Source organism: Desmodus rotundus, chromosome 11 (genome assembly GCF_022682495.2).
Source record: "Desmodus rotundus isolate HL8 chromosome 11, HLdesRot8A.1, whole genome shotgun sequence".
Taxonomy (NCBI): domain Eukaryota; kingdom Metazoa; phylum Chordata; class Mammalia; order Chiroptera; family Phyllostomidae; genus Desmodus; species Desmodus rotundus.
In genome coordinates this window covers 98626122-98647123 of record NC_071397.1, presented here as the reverse complement: position 1 = coordinate 98647123, position 21002 = coordinate 98626122, and the positions used below count along the sequence as shown (strand labels likewise).

Here is a 21002-nt window from a genome sequence, read left to right as displayed (position 1 = left end):
AGTCCAAGGCCACATGTGTTCATGCATTTGAGGGACAGGCCTTTCCTTCACATTTACGGCTCGGGAAAGCAGGATGACTCGGCCACCTGTCCAACCTTGACCCCGTACTGAAAGGCAAAGGCTGAAGACAGGAGAGAGTTGTCGCGGTCAAGTGGCTGACACAGTCCCGGCCCTTCTGCAGGCCCCAGTTGGCTTGAGACGTCACACGCCTAGTTCAGGGGGCCCCCCCAAAGACGTTCCTTACCTCAGAGGACCGAGGGGCTGCAGCAGGGTGCCTCCACGGTGGTGGCCCTGATGGCCTCAGCATTTCTAGGCTGTCATCTCGGGGTTGCCACATGACCAGCAAAGCTGCAATGTTCTCAGCAACCATGTTCATGGCGGGAAACCCAGCCAGGCCTCCCAGCCATCTCCCCTTTTCTCAGGGACCCAAGCCTTCCCAGAAATCCCAGAACACTTGCACCCCCTGAGCAGACCTCTGAGCCGCCTTGCCCAGAACTGGCTCATTTGTGCACACTAAGCTAAGGGGTTCAGGGGACCCTGGGCTGGCGTCACTCACGGTCACCCTGGAGCCTGAGCATGTTGCCTTTAGAAGAATGTGGAGGGTCTGCTCAAAGAGGAAGAAACAATGGCTGTTGGGCAGGGAGCCCAGCATCCCACCCAGGGACACTCATTATTGTTCACCGTGGCCTTTGGCCTCTGACAGACGACCTGGCCTCATTTCTCAGCTTCCCCTGCTGGTAGCGGTGTGATGATAAGCTAGTTACTGAACACTGCTGAACCTCCGTTTGGTCACCGGTAAAATGGGCAACCCATTCCTACTGGTTTAGAATTGAACAACATTTATATAAAACGTGTCACCTGTGCCTGGTGTGAGGGAAGCCCTCGCCTCATGCACGACGAGTCCTTGGCCCACGGGTACCATATGGCTTGGTTCTAGAGAGAATTTACATGTTGGGTTTAGGGGGGGAAAGCAAAAAGCCATAAATAACATGGAGACGCTAAGCCTGGAAGGCATCTGCTTTTTCTTCCCCCTTTGGGGAAGACATTAAAAAAACAAAAGGTAAATAGAGCAATGGCTGTTCGGTCTTTCTCCTGTCTACAGAGGGTCGGGGGGCGTGGCTTAGTGCCTCAGCGAGCTGGGACTTTGTGACTGTCACCGAGGTGACCAGGAAGAGGAGGGAGGGCCGTGCAGAAGCATCACTCTTCTCACCTCTGGGCCCTGTGGGTTCCATAACCAGACACCTGCCACCAGGAGCCCAGCTCAGGCCACCCTGACTGTCCACGTCACCACCTTGGTCACCTGTGCCGTTGGCCAGTGATGGCTCTTTCACGGAGCATCCCGGCCAATTCCAAAGCTAGAGGTGAAAATATAGAACCCGAATCCACTGTTGAAAAGCTGTCTCTGGTCTCCCCTGCCTGCGCCCTGCCCCCACTTGATCCTGGTCTTCACAGTCTGGGGCGGCTGTGCAGCCTGGCGTGCGCAGCTGGCCGTGGGCCCGTGCCAGCAGCCCAGGGTGCCGGCCCACCAGCGGGCCAAATCCTTGGGCCTTGGGCCAGCCTCAGCCTTCAGGAGATGCTGGCAAAGGGACAGGTGGTGAGCTCCCTGGTGACCTGGCACCCCTGTCCCCCCGTCTCTGAAAGGAGAGCGATGCTGGCCCTGCAGAGCCCGCAGGCTGCCTGGGGGTCAAGGGAAGTTGACGGATAGAGCTGGTAAAGTGCCTTTGTAACTCACGATGGGCTCAGTGAGCAGAAGCGATGACGATCACCCCAGAGTCTTAATGTTCCTGACCGTCCCTGGTGCCCACCCAACTCCCCACCTCCCCACCCCACACAGGGCTGACTGAGCAGAACCTTGACCTCTGGCAGACCAGCCGGGAGAGCCTCTTGCTTTCCTGTGTTGCGGATTGTCCCCTTAAGCTTTTAGAGTGACTGTTCATCCTCTTTTTCTGTGATGGTGGGATAGTACGATGCCCACTCCCCTTTCCCTGACACCCTGCCCTGGGCCCCTCCTCTGCCTCAGGGCTCCAAGGTCCTGGCCAAGAAGGAGCTGGCCTACGTCCCGATCATCGGCTGGATGTGGTACTTCACGGAGATGGTCTTCTGCACACGCAAGTGGGAGCAGGACCGCAAGACCGTCTCCAAGAGCCTGCTGCACCTCCGGGATTACCCCGAGAAGTACTTTGTACGTAAGGCCCCAGGCAGCCGACACCCCTGCAGCCAGAGGCCTGTGCGCCTGCCCGAGCAGCCCGGTGCTTCCCACACCCGCCCCAGCATGCTCTCTCATCCACCCACACACACTCACACTCACACTCACACACACTGGGTGGCCAGATGTCCTGTGCTGAGCTGTCAGCAGAGAACCGCAGCCTCTGGGTTCACCAGGAGGACAGGGATGGCACAGCTGTCAGGCCATCCCTCCCTCTGGCCACGCCCCACAGGCTTCTCTGGGAACATGTGTGGCTTGAGCATGCCATGGGGGAGGGCGTGTGGGCCCGGGGCGCTGCGTGACCCCGGCCTGTCCCCCGCAGTTCCTGATCCACTGTGAGGGCACTCGGTTCACGGAGAAGAAGCACCAGATCAGCATGCAGGTGGCCCAAGCCAAGGGGCTGCCCAGCCTCAAGCACCACCTGCTGCCGCGCACCAAGGGCTTCGTGGTCACTGTGAGGAGTCTGAGAAATGTAGGTAAGGAAGACCCTGGGCCTGGCAGCCCCACTGGAGCAAGGAAAGTGAGCCCGCACCCCTGACAGGCACTGCTGGGTCCCTGGCAGGCTTCTCAGCCAGCCGACCCTGGGAGCCACTGGGAAGGGAGGGGGCAAGGATGGCACGTGCACACCTGGTTAGCCAGGGGCCAGGCACCTGGTGTGGGAGGTGTGGCCACTGCCTGCAAGCTGTTAGCACACACACACACAGATGCTGGTACTCACACTGAGGCAACACTGCCCTCCACTGCTCAGCACCGGTACTGCATGGCTGTGCACCTTGGGGAAGCCAGGGGCCTTGCCTGGGTCCTCTGTGGCCCCACACCCGGTTTCGTTTGCATTTCCTGCTCATCTGCTGGCACCGCTACCCCCAGATGATGAACTCTGTGACCCTGTCATGTGTGGCAGCTGGCCCTCTGAGCTGGGAACCCTAAGTCACTGTAGGTGAGAAAGAAAGTAGCAACCATAACTGCCGCTCGACCTGTTCCTTCAGGTTAGAAACGCCCTTCTTTGTTCTTTTCCTGCCAGGGACCAGCTCTCCCCCAAAGCCCCTCATCCCTCCTCTCCCAAGGGGCCGGAAGGGTGGAGCTGGGGAGCTGGGGCAGCTCAGCCTCCCCCACAGCCTCCTGGTGTCTGGCTGTGTGGAGGGGCAGCTGGGTAGTACCCCAGCGGGAAGAGTCACAGGGCTCTGTCCACATGGCCTCACCCTTTGGCCTGGCCCTCAGGTCTCCTCTGCGCCCCAGCGGGCCCCCAGTGCTCAAGGATTGGGGTCAGATGCCGTGGGGTGGACAGTGAGTGGCCTTCCGTGGCATTGCCCACCCCGAGCGTTAACGTCATCCTTGTTTCTCAGCCACACGTCAAGGGACCGTAGCTCCGTGCCGTGAGAACGCCCTGCACCTTCTTCCCATGTCTAGCCATCCTGTGTTTCTAGGGGGAAAACGCCCCTCCCCTAAGGTTGTGCTGCCCTTGTCTCAGACACACTCTTAGAGAGCTCGCTCCCACCCGTGGGAAGTACTATTGGCCCGTTTAAATACCAGCGTTAAATACTGTTGTGCATCTCGGTGGGACATCGAGGTGCTGCTTCCGGCCCACCCGACCTCAGCCACGCTCCTGGTTTCCAGCCCTAAGTCCTAGCGTGCTTTTCTGGCCACACCAGGGCACGCGCTCAACCAGGGCACTTGGTCAAGGGCGGAACGGCACGGAGGAGAGACCAGTCACCCACGGCTCCGCGATAACCAGCTAGCACTTGATGATTGTTTTCCAATGTGTGTATCTACAAAACCAACTTGGGTTCACACGCTCTATACTGCTTTGTATTTGTTTTATTCTTTTATAGTTTCAGCTGTATATGACTGTACACTCAATTTCAGAAATAACGAAAACCCAACCCTGCTGGGAGTCCTGAATGGAAAGAAATACCACGCCGATTTATACGTCAGGTAAGCGGGGGCGCTTCCTTCCAGGAAAGACAGTTCCCATGTCCGGGTGGACCAGGCTCCCACAGCCCACAGCCCCCCTTCCAGGGAAAGCTGTCCAGCGCCTTCCCGTCCGCAGTCCGCAGTCCTGCCGTGCACTCGAGAGACACACGCCCCTGTTGGGGACACTGGGGTGAGCTTTGCCCCCTCCTGGTCCTCTCTCGCTGACTCCTCCTTATTGTGGCACTCGGGCCAGGCAAACAGGAGTCAGTGTTTTGCAGTCCTTTTGAGACCAGATGTGAAGGGATCATTTTACAGACCCTGGGCGGACAGAGAAGTACACCTGCAATTTCCGCGGAGGCCTGGGAGCCGAGAGAACCACTCTAGTGTTCCTGTCCAAGCTGGTTTTGTTGAAAACACCTCACACGGTGTTGGACCAATCAGTTCTCTTTGCCTATTTATCGGTTCGCGGAATGTCTGACCCTGGAAGGGGGTCGGATGGACCCTGTCTGCCGCTGGAAGAGGGCATCAGACAGTCAGACAATGGTGATCCATTCATACGTTAACGTCCCACGTGACGGGGCTCCAACTGTTTTCTTTTTTGGCCTGACACACCCAGTGCTGGAGAGCTGGCCAAGTACTCTGTGACATCCTGATGATTTTTTTAAAGGCCTCAGAGATGCTAAATGAACACAGCGTAAGGAAAATTCAGTGGCTGATCACCAGCCCAGGCTGTGGGAAAAGCCTGGACCTTCCTTGCACTGGCAGACGGCAGCCTGAGCTAAATGGCTTTCTACCTCGAAGCAACTCTGGTTCCCCCTTAAAAACAGGAAAGAAGCATCATAATTATTGTTTTCTCCATCAATGCCACAGTCAACTGTCTGCCCGATCATTCTGTGTAAGGCCCAGGGGCAGGAAATGCACCTTCCCAAAGGAGACATTTCCGAGAAGGGAAATGAGGCTGCCCGCCCCCAGGTGCCACCACCACCTAGCAGGAACTCCACTCAGGGGGCCAGCAGGGCCGGTGTGTCTGGGGGAACCCTGAGCGGTCAGTATGCAGGAGGACCTTGGCTCCACCAGGCCCTGCTCAGACCCCTGCCCCCTCGGAGCACACGGGTGAGCCAGGGAGGGGCGCCGCTGCCGTGCCCCATTCGCCCTCTGGTGCATCCACACCTCAGCCCTTGCCAGCACCGCCAAAGGCTGTCTTGAGCCGCTGGGCTTGGGAGGGCCCCCTGGTTTCTCCCGCCCTGGGGAGCATTCGCTCCCCAGGGCACACGCCACATCCTTGTGCTCTGCAGGACCCGTGCAGAGAGCCTGCCCCAAAGCTGCCCAAGAGGCTCTGGATCACTGATGGGGGACACCTGGCCATTAGAGTCAGGTCGTCACCTGGCAGGGAAAGTACCAGCACGTTGTCAGCTAGACTCCGTGCTTCACAGACTGCCTCAGGTGGAAACTGAGGCAGCTGCCCTTGAGAGGCTTCTCGGTGCGGGGTGGGGGAGGGAGGAGGAAAGGGGGCGGAGCCCGCTTGGTCCTTCTGCCCTGGGCTGGGATTTCGTCCCCACCCGTGTTCCCCCACACGGATGGGGGCTCCCCCTTTCCTGAATTACCCTCTTCACAGCCCCACGACCCAGCCACCTATAGAGAGGCAGAAAGTCCGTGGCACGGTGCTTTAGAAGTCACGCTCGGGGGTGCCTGGCGCCGGGCTCCTGCCAGCTCTGCTCTCTTCCTTGCAGGCGGATCCCTCTGGAAGAAGTCCCAGAAGACGAGGACGAGTGTGCGGCCTGGCTCCACAGGCTCTACCAGGAGAAGGTCAGCGCCGCGTGGCGGTTCTGCGGGCTCCACGCACCCATTTCAGGGGGCAGAGTGGGTGCGCGGTGGGGCCTCAGGGAATTGGTGGCCGCAGCCTTTCCCCACCAAGGGGAGGTCTCATACCCCCATTAGTAACAACCCCGGAGCTGACCCTCTCTTCAGCAACAGGGAAGAGAACAAAGTACGTTTTAAAGGGGCGTCAACAGAAAGCACTCAAGCATTTTCTGGGTTTAGTGGACAGAAAAGGGCACAATGGCCCCAGCAGCCCTCGTCCGTCTTCCTGCCTCTCTCCTAAGGCAGCGTGTTCTTGGGGTGGGTCAGCGGCACACAGGGCTTGCTGGCTCCCAGGTCTGCAACCTGGTTGCCTGTGTGGTCTCAAAGCATCACTGGCATAAGCAAGAAGGTGCCCACAAGGTCCAGCTTGGCTGGGTTCGATCTCTGCAGTGTCCACCCCACCCCCCGCCTGGGGTGGCCAAGCTCCCCAGGAACCCCCACTTTCTCTTTCCTTCCTCTGAGAGCAGCCTTGTCTTTCACTGGGTTCTCTCCCTCCAAACGTGCACAGGGCAGAGGGAGCCTAATTGTGCTTGGCCCAGCCACCTGACCTTACGGAAGGAGGCAAGTTTGGCTTCTGCCTGGTGAGGAAGGCGTTTTACCACCAGGTCTCACCACCCAGGAAACACTGAATTCTGGTCCGTCGTACCCATTAAGCCCAAACCGGCTCATTAGCTAGAACCAAACGCTCAGTAATCCTGCTGTCCCTTCCCCAACTCCCAGAAACCCTTCTCCGCCCGGTCCGCACACGGGACGATCTGGGCCCTCCTCGGCTGGGGAACGAGACTCGAGACCTAGCCTGAGAACGTTTCGGGGTCTGGGTCCGAATCACCACGACCAGATGAAGTAGAGACGCTCTCGTGAATGTGCTCAGTGTTTTGCATGAGAGTCTCTTGAGATTCTCTCAGCAAGAAGCTGCTTCTGTCTTTCCCAGCGGAGCGATTTTCCCATGATGCCTTTGGCACACCGCTCCCAGAATGTGCCCTTTGGGTCTGTTTTCTGGATGGTTCTGGATGCAGCTCTCCAGTCTCCTGACACCAGTAAGCAGGCACTAGTTCACCTGTCAGCGGAACACAGCCGTGTGAACACCTGGGCCTCGAGCTCGAGACTGTTCGCAGGAGGCCGAGGTGGCACTAGGGAACGTGTACTTCCAGGGCGGCTGCTTCGGCACCTGGGGCTGTGAGCGCCCACAGTTTTAACAAGGGTCCAGGTTGTCAGGGTCCCGTGCTACTGCACGCCTGGGCCCAGGCGCAAGCACAGCGTAAGTTTTCCCCCTCTGGTTCGCTCCTGAGGCGGCATTTTCCTCGTGCTGCTTTCCGGCGGAATCCTTGAGGGCAGCTGCGTTGAGCAGGTGCGCCTGCAGAATTCCTCAACCACCTGGCCGCAACGCCTGGCTCTTCAGTCGGGGGCGCTGACCTCTGCTCCCTAGGTTAACAAATAGAAAAATGACAGCAGCCAACACAACAGTAGCCGCCTGGCGTGAATGAATCAAAATTATACTTCTTTTTTGGTCAGATCAAAAAATATATATTTTGGCGTGCCACATAATTTTAGTAATTAGTTTATGTGTGTTGTGAAATGAAAATGGTTGAAATCGCTGGTTTAAGTGATATAAAAAAATGTCACTATTAGCAAAAAGAAAAATATGCTCAGAAAAGGTCTAAGAAATGAATCCCTTTGTAAAAGAGCCACAAAAACCAACAGCAAATGCAGCCCGTAACCCCTCAAAGCAAAGGAGCTTGTCCTCGACCGGCCCACCTGTGTCGAGGCAGGAGCTCATCCTAGACTGGCCCACCTGTGTCGGGGCAGGAGTTTGCTCTCGATAGGCCCACCTGTGTCAAGGCAGGAGCTTGTCCTCAACTGGCCCACCTGTGTTGAGGCAGGTGGTGTGCGGACGGAGCCCCTGGGCTTTTAGTGAAGGGGCTCCTTACCTTCCTGATAGTCTCAGGATGTTTTTCTCTCAACTACATTTGCATTAAAATGACAGTGTTCAATTTGGAAGGGGTTCCCAAAGCAGCCACCTAGTTCAAAGCTCTTAGGTTAGTTAAATCAAGGTCTGGAAAAGGACGTCATTTGCCCAGTCTCCCAGCTCTTCCCTCAAGGCCAGGGGCTGGCGGCCAGGTCCTTTCTCTCCACGAGGGCCGGATGGCTGCCCGTTCGCTGTGAAAGACCCATGAGGCTGGCGTCTCCCAGTAGGCACAACCACTGGCACTGAATCCGCAGTGCCTCTGGGAGGGAAGTGCAGCCGCTTCTGGGCCCACTGTTTTCCCAGGTGCCTTAGTGGGGCTGGGGCTTCACGTGCCCCTGATCTTGGTGCCCGCCAAGCTTGCTGCAGTGGGGTTCCATTTAAATAATCATGTCCCTTTCATGCAGAAGGGAGGTGTCTGCCAAGTGCAGGAGGGGTGGTGGGTGCCAGGAGGGGTGTGCAACCTTGTATTCTTGTTCAAGCAACGTCATACATAAAAAGAAGCCCACTCTCTACCACCCGCAGTCTAACACCCTCTCCAACAGCACGGCATCGTTTCCGAAAGCAGGGCCGGCCTCTAGGCCTCTAGGTGGAACAAACTCGGCATTAGCGATGCACGTGGGACCCCTGCTGGCTGGGGGCGTGGGCTTTGAGAAACCGTTTACACCCCCTGTGATCCTTAGGAACCAAAGCAGTTCCCAGATCAACTCCACCTCGGGTTGAACCTATAGCCCCAGAACCACCTGGGGACGAGAAAGGGGTTCACCAGGGAGTAACCTCACAGGGTGACCCGACCATAAACTCCTAACGGGGCAGGTCGTGTGGGTGCTCACGCCCCAGAGCTTTAATGTTTAGCGAAAGTTCAGGTTTGCCCTAAGCTAGCCCTGCCTGTTGTTGCTATGCAACTAGGTTAACGCACCTTTGAAATAACCACCCTCGGGAGCACAGGTGGCAAACACCAGGCCCGCGGGCCGAATCTGGCCCTCCACCTTGTTTTATCTGGCCCTCCACCTTGTTTCTACCCGGCCGCAGTGCCAGGCTCCTTGCCCCTAGTTAAGGAGTAGTTACATTTAGACAGTCCTAAAGTTACATTCGGCCCTTTGAAGGAACCACAAAGCTGACGTGGCCCCCGGTGAAAATGAGTTTGACACCCCTGCTTAGAGAGCTCGTAGTGCTGTTAACTGGGACAATGAGTCATGCCAGCCCCGCCCGCTTTCTCCCACCTCCCGGTGAACTTCCTTCCCTTCCCTTCTTAATTCCAAATGCGTAAAAGCTGCGGCGAACCACCTTCTCCCAGGCGTTTTTTGTCTGTGGGGATATTGCTTCCAGGCATGTGCTCTGTTTGGCTTATTTTTATAAAAACTCTCTACAGGTTTGGGCTTTCTCACGTGGGCACACCTCTCCCCAGAGCCTTCCTAGTTTCATTTCTCATCTGTAGCTTAAAGCATTTCCTGGCTCGCAGCCTGCAGTTTGCAGGAGGGGTCAGGCAGCAGCCACTCCCGGTGAAAATTTCAGAATGGGCTGCCTCGGGGCGTGCAGGGTCCCAGGAGGCCAAGGTCAGGGCAGCTCCGGGTGGGGCGCAGAGCCAGGGTATGGGGTGCAGAGGCTCACAAACAGAAATTCATTTCTCACAGCTCTGGAGGCAGGGTTTAGGAATCTGAGCTCAGGGTGACAGCTCAGTCTGGTCTGGTCACAGCCCTCGTCCAGGCTGCTGTGTCCACACACGGTGGACAGAGGGAGGGGGCTCTCTGAGGTCTCAGAACTGAGGGCACTAACTCCAATCATAAGGCTCCACCCTCCTGGCCTAATCACCTCCTAAAGGCCCCACCAACCAACACGGTGACCTCAGGAGTCCAGTGTCAGTGTGTGAGTTCTGGGGGGCACACACATCCAGCCCGCTGCACCCCTTCACTGGTGACCAGGCTCCTGGTGGCCCCAGCCTGGGCGGAGAAAAACCAGCCACCTTTCTGGCAGGGAAGAGACTCGGGAGGCCTTGGTGGAGTCAGGCGCTCCCCCCACGACACCCCCAGGCATCCCCACTGGTCACTATCACTTCCTCATAAGACTTCCATTTAGGTGACCAGCTCTGGCTCCCTCAGTTCTGGGGCGGGGGGCACTGGGCACAAGAGCATTGTCCAACAGTTGCTTGATTACTGATTTCCCCCAGAGCCCCGTGCTTCCCACAGCTGCCATCCTCCCACCCTCGGAGAGCAGGAGGAGGCGGCAGCTGGGGGCGGGGCTCGGGCTGGGCTCAGGGGAGGGCGCAGACAGCTCTGGATCTCTGGGGCAGAGGTCAGTTCTTCTAAAATGGCCTGTTTTGTAGACCAATTTAAAAAATAATGACTCTGAGTGGTCTAAAAAGCATATTATTCCATACACCCTGATGGGGGAAAAAAGGAAAGTATGATTGATGTGCTTTAGCCATTTCTATCTCAGCACTTGAAGCAGGTGGAAGCTCGTTTTCCAGGAACGGCCAGGGTGAACCGGGGTAAACCGGGGTAAACCAGGGTAAACCGGGGTAAGCCAGGGTAAACCGGGGTAAACCGGGGTAAGCCAGGGTAAGCTGAGGTAAGCGGAGAAGGTTGCCTGGCCCTGACCTCTGGGAGGCTGGGACCCACCCTGGGACAGCCTCGTTCTGGAGCCACAGCCTCGGCCTCGGCTGACCCAGCCCCGCCCAGCTGTGTGCTCAGTCACCCGCAGGCTTGCCCTGTGGGTCCCACCCTGCAGCCCCCTGCAGAGCCTAGCCAGGCACCCTGGTGCTCCTTCCCGCCCACAGCGCCCAGCCTCCCGTGGGGCGTACGCCCGGCAGCATTTAGACACGAGCATTATTTCTGGAACTCAGTGTCAGGTGGGCCATCAGGGGGGAGCCCGCCGACCCTTTTGGCCATCTGGGTGGTCACTCAGCAGTCACCTGCCTCTGAGGGAGGAAGGAGACCTGGCCAGCAATACAATGGCGTGGGCCTGGTCTCCTCCCTGCGCCTCTCCTCCCGCCACCTGGAACCCATGAGTCCATGCAGGGAGGCCACCCACAGGGTGGTAAGGTGGTGGGATGGGAGCCATGGGGTGGGTGCTTCGGGCTCCTTTCTGAGGTGCAGGTCTCCACCCTGGTCTGCTGCATCACTGAGGGCGGGGCCAGGGCAGCATCTCTTCTCCTTCCCTGACAACCAGTGTGGATGGTGCTCCTGCCCAGAAGCCTGGGCCTCAGGCTGCTCGCCTGCCCAGGTAGGGAGGGTGGTAAGCAGCAGGCTAGGGTGGAAGTGGGCTGGCCGGGACTCAGTGAGAGGCTATGGTGGCCATGCCTCTCCAGCTGTCACCGTGGGAAGGGGACGGCCCTTACATGCCCACAGGAACCTTCTGTGCGTGCTCCGACCCCTAGCTCCTCGGAGCCCACTGGCGGCCCCCTCAGCAGTGGAGCCTCGGGCAGGGCCTGCAGGAGCTGGGGGTGTCTCATGAGAGTGCTGAGAGCCCCTCTCTGTCTCCAGGACGCCTTCCAGGAAGAGTACTACAGAACGGGCACCTTCCCTGAGACGCCCATGGTGCCCCCTCGGCGGCCCTGGACACTGCTGAACTGGCTGTTCTGGGCCTCGCTGCTACTCTACCCTTTCTTCCGCTTCCTGGTCAACATGGTCAGTAGCGGGTCTTCCCTGACGCTGGCCAGCTTTGTCCTCGTCTTCTTTGTGGGTAAGTGGCTGGCATGGGAGGCGATGGTGCAGGCCAAGTGGGGACAGGTCAGCACCCGTGGGGCAGACTTCATTCCAGGCCTTGTGTCCCCGTCCCCCGAGTCTATAGGCCCAGGACCCCCATTGGCTGTCCAGCTTCTCGCCCCCCTCCCCAGCTGCGGGGGTGGCAGTGTCCACGGGAGTCGAGCCCCCAGGACAGGTGGGTAGTGACTGGTGTCTCCAGGTCTTGGTGCACACGGGGACAGGGCCACCGCTGGGACAGGGAGTCCCCAGCCAGTGAGGCCACGTGTCCCATGGGTCCATACAAACCGGCAGACAGCAGCCTGGGGCCAGCTCTGGACGGATGGAGCCCCATCTGTCCCACCCCCGTGCCGGGGAGATGGGGAGTTCACACTGCGGGGAGTGAAGAGGGGCCAACGCAGGCCTCGTTGCCCCAGGCTCTTGTGAGAGGCACAGGACACAAGCTGAGGGCCGAGCACAGCAGGCTTGGGCTCGGGGGGGGGGGGGGGGGCAGGGACACGTGGGGAGCATGTTTAGCCTCTGCCTGGGCCCTGACCACACAGCAGGGCAGCCTTCTCCAGGGAGCGCTGGGCTCTGCATTCACCTTCTACCCCCCCCCCCCGGCCCCCCCGGGGCTCTGGTGACCACAGCTCCCTGCACACTCACCCACTACATAGCAGCAGTGGCAGCACAGAGGGAGGGGGGAGTTCAGTCATTAGGAGTTTCTGCATCCTCGTCTTTCTCTGCTTTCCATACGTAATGCTATTCTAATTTTTAACATTGAAACATATCAGTTTTAGGAAAGGCAATATTAGGATCCATTTTAGGGATGGTGGCCAGTTTGCCCGTTGCAGCGCTACAGTCGGGAACTGGTGGGCTTGACCAGGAGAACGAGGTAGGCGTGTGTGGTGTGGAACGTAGGCGGCCACGACCTACTGGGAGAGGACAGTGTTAGAGAGACCCCTCTGGGTGAACGTGTGTGGGCGCATGTGCCTGAGACCGAGGACTGGGCCCAGGGGTTCCCGGGGCTTTGGGGGAGCCCACTGCTCCGTGTCCCTGCCCCCCGCCCCCGAAGCCCAAGCCTGCTGTGCCCGGCCCTGGCCACTGCTTGTGTCCTGTGCCTCTCACAAGGGCCTGGGGCAACGAGGCCTGCGTTGGCCCCTCTTCACTCCCTGCAGTATGAACTCCCCATCTCCCTGGCACGGGGGTGGGACAGACTGGGCTCCGTCTGTCTAGAGCTGGCCCTAGGCTGCCATCTGCCGGTTTGTACGGACCCATGGGACGCGTGGCCTCACTGGCTGGGGACTCCCTGTCCCGGCAGCTCCCTCTCAAGTCCCCAGACCAGAGCTGTGGCTCTGTCCCCGTGTGCACCAAGACCTAGAGACACCAGTCACTACCCAATTGTCCGCTCTCACGTGTGCAGGGCAGGTCAGCGCTGGGCGCCCCAGCTGAGTGAGGCGTGTTCCCACCCCCGGGCAGCCGGCCAAGCCTGTGTCTCATGGGGGTCTCCTGTGGCGCCTACACATTCCCTGTGGGGCCCGTCCCGCTGTGGGAGAAAAGGCTCTCCTTGGCAGCAGAGGCTTTGCCCGTTCACTGCTCTCACACTTGCCCCCAAAGCCGTGTGGAGACGTGCTCAGCGCTGAGCCGGAGTCTGGCCAGCCGCGCTCTCCAGGCTCCGGGTGTGCACAGCACCCCTGAAGGGGCCCTGTGTTCCCACCCTGCAGCCGCAGGGGTCACAGGAGGCAGGAATCCATTAAGCCCAGGTACAGAGGGCGGGCTTCACCAAGGTCTGTCCCCTGGCCAGTGCTGAGGGAGTCAAGCCTGCCAGCACAACTGCCTTGCTGTTCCTCTCGATATCGCCAGTCCTGTGAGACCGGGGCCCCAGGTCCAGGGCAACCACGCACCCAGGCCTGCCAGCTCTCCACTGGTGCCTGAGACTGCTGTGCAGACAGCTGCCTTCTGTGGGTCTCGGCTGCCCGCCAGAGCCCCTGCGGCTCCTCCTGACGCCCTGCCCTTCCCATTTCCGCAGCTTCCATGGGGGTCCGATGGATGATCGGCGTGACGGAGATCGACAAGGGCTCTGCCTATGGCGACGGCGACAGCAGACAGAAACAGGACAAGTGACTCAGAATGTGTTCTGTCCGAGGGGACCTTGGGAAACTGGTGGGTGTGGCCTGTCTTCCTCGGTGGGGCCCACTGACCACACTGGGAGAGCCCCCTGCTGGGGGGCAGGGAGTTTGGTCTCAACGCCGCCGGACGGGGCTGGAGATGGGCTTAAATCTCTTCCCCACTCGCTCTCGTGGGTTCCGGTTCTTTCTTTCTGCGCGTGTGAGCGTGTGCGTGTGTGTGTGTGAGAAAGAACACAGCGCAGTGCGGCTGACACGCGGCTGCGAGCGAGCCTGGCCCTGTGATCGCCAACGTGGGTGCGGCACAGGGGCAGGGCAGGGAGTGAGGGGACTGTCCCCTTCATCCTTCGGCACTGTTTTCTGTAACCCTGAATGCCAGAGAGAGAGAGTGAAAGCCGCTGTAGGTAAGATCACTAAATTATGCCTCAAAAAACCAAAATTAAAGTGTTTGGCTCCTCCGTGGTGTGTATTCACACAGACCCGCCACCTTTCCACTCCACCGTGGGGACAGGAGTTTGGGACCTGTGGTCCAGGGCTCGCCAGGGGGGCGCTGGCAGAGGTGCTGACCACTGACAGCAGACGCGGGGCAGGAGCCCCCAGCGTTTGAGGGAGGCGGCAGGCGCTGGGCGGCGGCTGAGCAGTCCCCATGGTGGGCAGTGACAGCCCCTGTAAGACGCCTTTGGTCTCCCCGGTCTCCCTGCCAGGGGGTCTCCCTCCCTAAGCCTCAGCAATGTGCCCAGCTCCCTGAAGAACCCAATCTTGACACCTGGGCTCTGTGCAGCCATCGGAGAGCTGGCTTTACATCCCCCTGACCCGGGCAGCAAGCACACACGGCACGCACCAACACGATGCAGGCCCCCCTTGCACGCGTACCAGGCAGGGCTCACCAGGGGCTCCTCGGCTGGGGCCGACTGGAGCCAGCGGGGGACTGGGGCTGCTCTACTCCTGGAAGCCCAGACTTCTGCACCGTGGAAGCTCTGCTCTGTGGCCCCATGTCTCTGGAGAACGGTCCACAGGCAGGACTTCTGCAAACTGCGGCGGTCGACAGACGCCCCATGCAGAACAAGAGAACAGAGCAGCAATGTCCCAGAGGAGAGCAGTTAGGGACGGACACGGCCCTCTGACCCAGAGGCAGTGGCACGTGGACTCATGGGGGGCTAAGGGGCAAGAGTGCTGACGGGAGGTGCCTGTCCCCTGGCACCCGCGCCCAGGACAGGCCCATCCAGCTGCACTGGAGAGGTGGGAGGAGCCGTGCGCATGGCAGCCGTATTCAGAGGCGTCTTCTACTCAGGGGCGTGCTCTCAGGGGCGCGCACGACAGCACAGACCCAGGGACGAGGGCCTCAGCTTCCCCAGCACAGCGGAGGAGCCCCGTTCAGTTCAGGACACGTGGGCCACTGGCACACGCCTGTGGCCACGAAAGGAAAACACGTTCTGGCTGTGCTGTGGAAGGGGCTGTCCGTGAGGCCAGGGCCTGAGCCCGACCTGGCTGGTGTCCCCGAAGGCAGGGTCACCTCCCCGTGTGTGAGGGCACGGCCCACTCCAGACGCAGCCTTCCGCAGAGCACCCAGGGCAGATGCGGGGCCAGAGGCCCAGGGACAGCCCTGCGGCAGCCAAGGTGGACATCCTGTGGCTGCCCACACCTGGAGGCGGGGCCGTCCCACCCTGGGGACCCCAAGGCCGTGAGGGTGTCCGCCCCCACCCGCAGCCCCACCGGAGGGGCTCGGAGCAAGGCCTCGGCCCAGCTGCCTGCAGAACGGGGGGAAGCCAGGCCGCCTGTGTGCGCGCACTTCAGGACCCTCGCCTGCGACACGTGAGGACAAGAGGCCGCCTCCATGGTGCTGCCGCCCACACTGACCACGAATCACCTCCAGGCGTCCAAAGCTGCGCCGTTTTCCTCACAGCCGTCCTCCCGTTGGACGCGGTGCAGTCTGCGTTCCATCACACTCTCTGCCTGCCCACTGCCGGGGGGGGGGGGGGGGGGGGGGGGGGCAGCACAAGGGGTCCAAGGACAGCTCACTGTTCCCTGAGGTGGCTCCAAGCCAGACAAGACCCGGCAGGGAGAGACCCACGCACGCGCACACATGTGCCCCGGCCTCGTCCAGGGTGGGGGTCGGCAGAGGGCAGAACAGTCTCCGGGGAGAACGACTCGGCGCTTTGAAAACTGCCTTAGAAAACGAGAAACATGGCGCGCTGGGGCAGGGTCCTGACCACTTTTTCAGTCCTGTGGCCCTTCCCTGAAGAATCATTTTGTTAGGCAGGTGGGGACCTGGCTGTCCGTCCATCCCTGCAAGGGCAGACACAACACAGTGCCTGGAAAGACCCATCACCCCCCAACTCCGGGAACCCGGTTCAGGCCTCACAGGGGCTGCGGTCCTCCGCAGGGATCTGGCTCCCAGAGCGTTTTTGGTTTTCTGCGAATTAAAGGTCTGTGGAGCTGAGGCCACCGCCGTCCCCAGTGGTGCATCACAAACCAAGCCTCCCAGCCATGCCCTGCCTCCCACCATCTCACAGCACAGCCCAGCCCTGTGACACCCAGGGTGGCAGAGACGTGCAGGGCGAAGGGCCCGTCCCAGGCCCCCATGGCTCCCCCTAGTGACCTCATTCAAAAGCTGCGACCAAGTGAGACAGGGCATGAAGGAGCCTGGGGAGGGAGGGAGGCGCGACCCTGACCCTGAGGCTGAGGCAGCAGGACTAACCAGGGAGGAAGAACTAGTGCCCCCGGGGGTTGGCCGGCCGCCTCGTTTAGGTCTGCAGAGAGGTGTTGTTTCACATGGTCACATGGTCGCACTGCAGTAGAAGCTCTTGACCGCTGTATTCTCTAAATAAATGCGTGGAAAACCCCGTGAAAGTAGCTACTGATGTTTAAAATTTTCTTGGAAGTGTTTTTCTAATACAAGGCAGTGACTTAGGTGTAAAATCCCGTGATGACTGTCCAGCCAAAGCGGGGCAGGCGATGTGATGGGCACAGACAGGACATGGTAGCCTCTGGCTGCTCCCTGGCGCGGTGGGTGGGCCAGGGCCCCGCTGGTCCCCAGGCAAAGCAGGTCCCGCCTTGCAAAGGCTTTCAATCTCACTCCTGAACGTGGGTGGCAGTGGGGAGAAGGTGCCAGTGGCAATTCCTGAGGGCGCCGGCTCTGTGTTCCCACGAGAGGGTAGCGCGGCCTTCTCTGCAGCGTCAGTCCGACTCCCCCGCACCTGCGGGGCTCGGGGGAGGCGCTCCAGGCACAGCTGGTGTTCTGAGACCGCAGGAGGGACCCATGCCCGTTCCTGTTGCTGGTGTTCGAGAGGCATGGCCCCACCTCGGCCTGTCTGAGCCTGCCTGCAGCTCGGCACCACCCCAGCCTTCCCGGGGCTTCCCAGAAGGGCGCCCACCCACGGGACTCCCGAGCGAGAGAGACAGGTCCCTTGGGTTGTCCCATTAGGTCCAGCATCCACGTTCACCTTCTTTCGGCCACTGTATTTCACGGTGCCTGTGGGGGGAGTCCTTCCCTGCCAAATGCGGAGTGACATGCCAGGGTGGCAGCCTTACCCCCACAGCTCTCAGTCCCGGCGCACAGGACGCTGCACTGGGTCACCGTGTACTGGCTGGTCCTCCGCGCAGATGGTGGCAGGGACAAGCCACTGCCTCCGCTGAGAAAAGGGTTCTAGACCCCGGGGGCGAGAGCTGGCTTCCGTGTTCGGGGCCCCGGGACGCTTGCTGGCCTTCCTCTCTGCCGCCTGTCACACAGATGTCAGCAGCTGGCCCGGGCTTCTCACATGAACTGTGAAGCAGTCCCCTCTCCCACGTTCGGCCTCTGCTGAAGAGTCTTAGGGACGGCAGGCCAACTGCCTAAATGCCCTCTTTTCTGGATTCTTCCGCGTCTGCAGAGAGCATGGTGGCTGCGTGGGAGAACGAGGAATTGGTTGCATTGTAGTAGGGAGATTTCCTAGACATATCTTTGGAGATTTCATTGGAAACCACTTTTAAAGGATTTTTTTTTTTTTTGGCCAGGATGAATGAGGCTCAATCGACCTCCCTGGTGAACATGGCAGACAAAAGGGGGGAGCTGGCAAGAAGTCTTCCCAGGCCCCCTACCCATACCCCCAGAAGGCCCCTGCACCAAGGGCTGAGGGGCGCCGTCACCGCCTCTGTGCAGGCCGGTGGACTTGCCCATCTCTCCGTGTCCTACAGGAGTGTCGCAGAGATGCGCAACCTGCAGAGGGCAGAGGGCAGAGGGCAGAGGGCAGAGGGCGGGCACGTTTCCCTGTGTCTCTCAGCCCGTGACATTCGCTGCCACTCACAGCATCTGTCACCAGTGGACATCTGTGGATGATCGATTGCCAACTGTTTGAATCACTACTGCCTGGGTGGAAACAGCAGAAGAAAGCGCTTCCCCTGCGTGGTGTCTGTGTCCTGAGCTCCACACCAGGGCGGGGCGGGGACTGGCTCATAGCCTCCGGGGGGCCGGGTCCCAGCAGGGCTCAGTGAAGACTGAGTGGCAGGGACACTGACTGAGAGGCTGTAATAACAAATTCCCACTGTTCTCTCTCGACCCCCTTTCCTGAAGAATAAAAACCTTTCCTAAGCACAATTTGGCCAAAATGAAATCCAGCACTGTAGATACACTCAATCCCCTGGCTTTTCTCTGGAGGAGAAGCCTTTCCAAACCAGGCGTTTCTCGGCCCCGCAGCCTAGTCCTACACCACCATTAAGGTTGTGAATTCACTAAGAAGCACTTTTTAAGCTCCGGCCTGGGTGGCTCAGTTGGCGGGAGTGTCACTCCCGTAATCCAAAGGGTCAGGATTCGAATCCGGGTCAGGGCGCATGCCTAGATCGTGGGGCCTGTGCCCGGTCAGGGTGCATGTGAGAGGCAGCCGATCGACGTCTCTCCCCCTCTCACTCGCTCTCTCCTCCCCCCCTAAAATCAGTAAGCAAGTCCTTGGGTAGGATTTTTTTGCAAAAAGCATTTAGTAAGCACCTACAGATCTTTCCTGCATCTAGAAACGAGGTCCTAGGGCTGTGTCAGGAAAGCTTCACAATGAGTAAGACTCATGTAGTTTCTGCCTTTAAGATACTTTTTCCTACAAAAGCACAACCCTGTTTCACGCGTGGGAGTGACTCAGTATTTTTTAAATTTCTGGCACCTGTATGTTCTGTTGACTTACAAGGCGGTGACTAGTATGGATACAAAGTTAGGGCTGCCACATGATAACCCTCTGGATTTCTAAAGTGAATTAAATAACACAAACTGTACTTTCCGACAGTCCAAAGTGCTAGGTGTAGCCTGATCTTTGCCCACCATTCTGGAAATGAAGGAAAGGCATTAAGAAAGTTTCGGAACGCCATTCTCTCCGTGTGTCTGCACCTGGTGGGGAAGGAAAGGGGCAGAGAACGTGCAGAGTTGATCAGACGAAAGCGCACACCGGGTAGGCCTCAGGTGCGTGGGCACACCTGCCGCACCAGAGGGCACGGGCCTAGAAGGCGCCAGCTGCTCCACGGGACCCCTGCGACGACAGGGCGGCCACGGTGGACGGAGCAGCAACTCTTCCGCCCCGTCTCGTCCCAGTTGATGGTGCAGCAGGGGCTGCTCCACAGCGGCTCCCCGTCCAACGCCATGCACAGAAGCTCACTAGCGGGGGCGACAGGCCCGTGTGTAAGAGCTCAGCCTCTAGGACCCAGGGAGGGAACGGCGGGGCGTGTGTCTCTATGACCAGAGGCAGGCAGTGGCCGTGGACGTGAGCTCAAGAGCACACAGTACAGAAGCAGGCCGTCGACCGGACTATGGAGATGCCACGGACAAGGTGAAGGACAGGCCACAAGCCAAGAAAACACATCAGCAAGTCACACACTCAAGAAAGGACCTGTATGCAGAATATATCCCATTCTCTCACGACTCCATCGCCAGGCAGACAACCCCAGTAAAAGATGGGCAAGAGCTCAAACGGCATGTCACTCAAGCAAGACAAACCAACAGCCACCAGGCACCAGAAACAACGAGCGCTGCCATCAGGGAAATAGAGTGGAGCCACCACAAGCTGCCACTTCACAGACAGCAGGACGCTCCGATCAGAGAGGACAACGCCAGGGGCGGCCGGAGCCGCCTGTGTGGCTCGTGAGAATGTAGGTCGCGCAGCCACTTTGGAAACATTTCCCAATATATTGAACACGAACCTCCGACAGGACCAGCAGTCCCACTCCCGAGAGAAATGAGAGCACGTCCACCCAAGGACTTGTGCGGGGACATTCAGAGAGAGAAGGCAGGAAGTGGGACGATGAGACACACACCATCCAAGCCCGGGTGGCGCCCAGCAATGGAAAGGAGTGGGTGCTGACACGCCTCCCAGCACCAACGAGCCACAGAGCTACGAAGCCGGGTGACAGAAGCCGACACACAGGGCCACCTGCTGCCAAAGCCTATTTACCTGCAACGCCCAGAGGAGGTGAGTGAGTTTCTGCCGAGACGGGAAGCCGCTCAGTGACGCCCAAGGCTGGGTGGGGCTGGGTGGGGGGTGACAACATGGACGGGAGGTTCCTGCGAGTGATGGACATGTTCTAAGACAGACTGTGAAGAAGACGGTCGTACAACTGGAACTACACTAAAAACCATCAGTGACACACCGCAAACGTTATGTAAATTGTGCCTTCAAAGCTGCTTAAAAAAACTGAAACGGCACAAAACATTCTAAGCATGTGTGTAAATCCGTGACGCCAGCGTCCTCTGGACGCTAATCCCTGGGGAAGGTGGACACAGAGCCTGCCTGAGCAACTACTTGTCCAGAGTCGGCTGCCACATGGACGGAGGGAGTCAATGACTTTCTAAACAGATTTCAAGAAGCTTTACGATTGATCTCTAAACAAATTTAATAACCGAAAGAAATCAAAGACCACCCCAACAACAGGTAACTCGAGCTGTTTCAGGGAACTAAGCGCACAAGCACTTACCTTCTGAAGAGGTGCTCTCCTGCCGGGAGGCTCTGCTGCACGGTTTCACCTGGCCTGGTGCCGTCACGTCGAGGGGAAAGACACAGGAGCCCCCAGCACAGGGCAGCGAGGCCTGGTCACCCACCTGCTGGCTAACAGAACGTCCCCTCCCACCCTCTGCCGGTCCCAGGCACTGGGATCCTTCCCTCCCTCTCACCAAGGCGCTCTGGGCCCTGGCGCACTCCTCGCCCAGCCCCTCAGCCCCCACGGCACCCCTTCCACCCAGGAACACTGCACTGAAGGGAAAGGCCTCTGGGTCAGGTCACAGTGGCCCTGAAGCCGACAACCACGAA

General features: G+C 59.3%; 1 protein-coding gene across 3 annotated transcripts in view; it reads left to right on the top strand.

Moving 5' to 3' along the window:
• AGPAT4 (1-acylglycerol-3-phosphate O-acyltransferase 4) overlaps positions 1-14204 on the top strand; it is an 83412-nt gene extending 69208 nt beyond the window's left edge. For all 3 annotated transcript variants that reach the window (XM_045188961.2, XM_024552237.4, XM_053914214.2), the window contains exons 4-9: positions 2021-2182; positions 2529-2682; positions 4036-4138; positions 5848-5923; positions 11423-11621; positions 13650-14204. In XM_045188961.2, the coding sequence (XP_045044896.2) occupies positions 2021-2182; positions 2529-2682; positions 4036-4138; positions 5848-5923; positions 11423-11621; positions 13650-13744 (789 nt within the window). In that variant the 3' untranslated portion in view covers positions 13745-14204. The remainder of the gene's footprint in view (positions 1-2020; positions 2183-2528; positions 2683-4035; positions 4139-5847; positions 5924-11422; positions 11622-13649) is intronic.
• The last annotated feature ends 6798 nt before the right edge of the window (positions 14205-21002 follow it).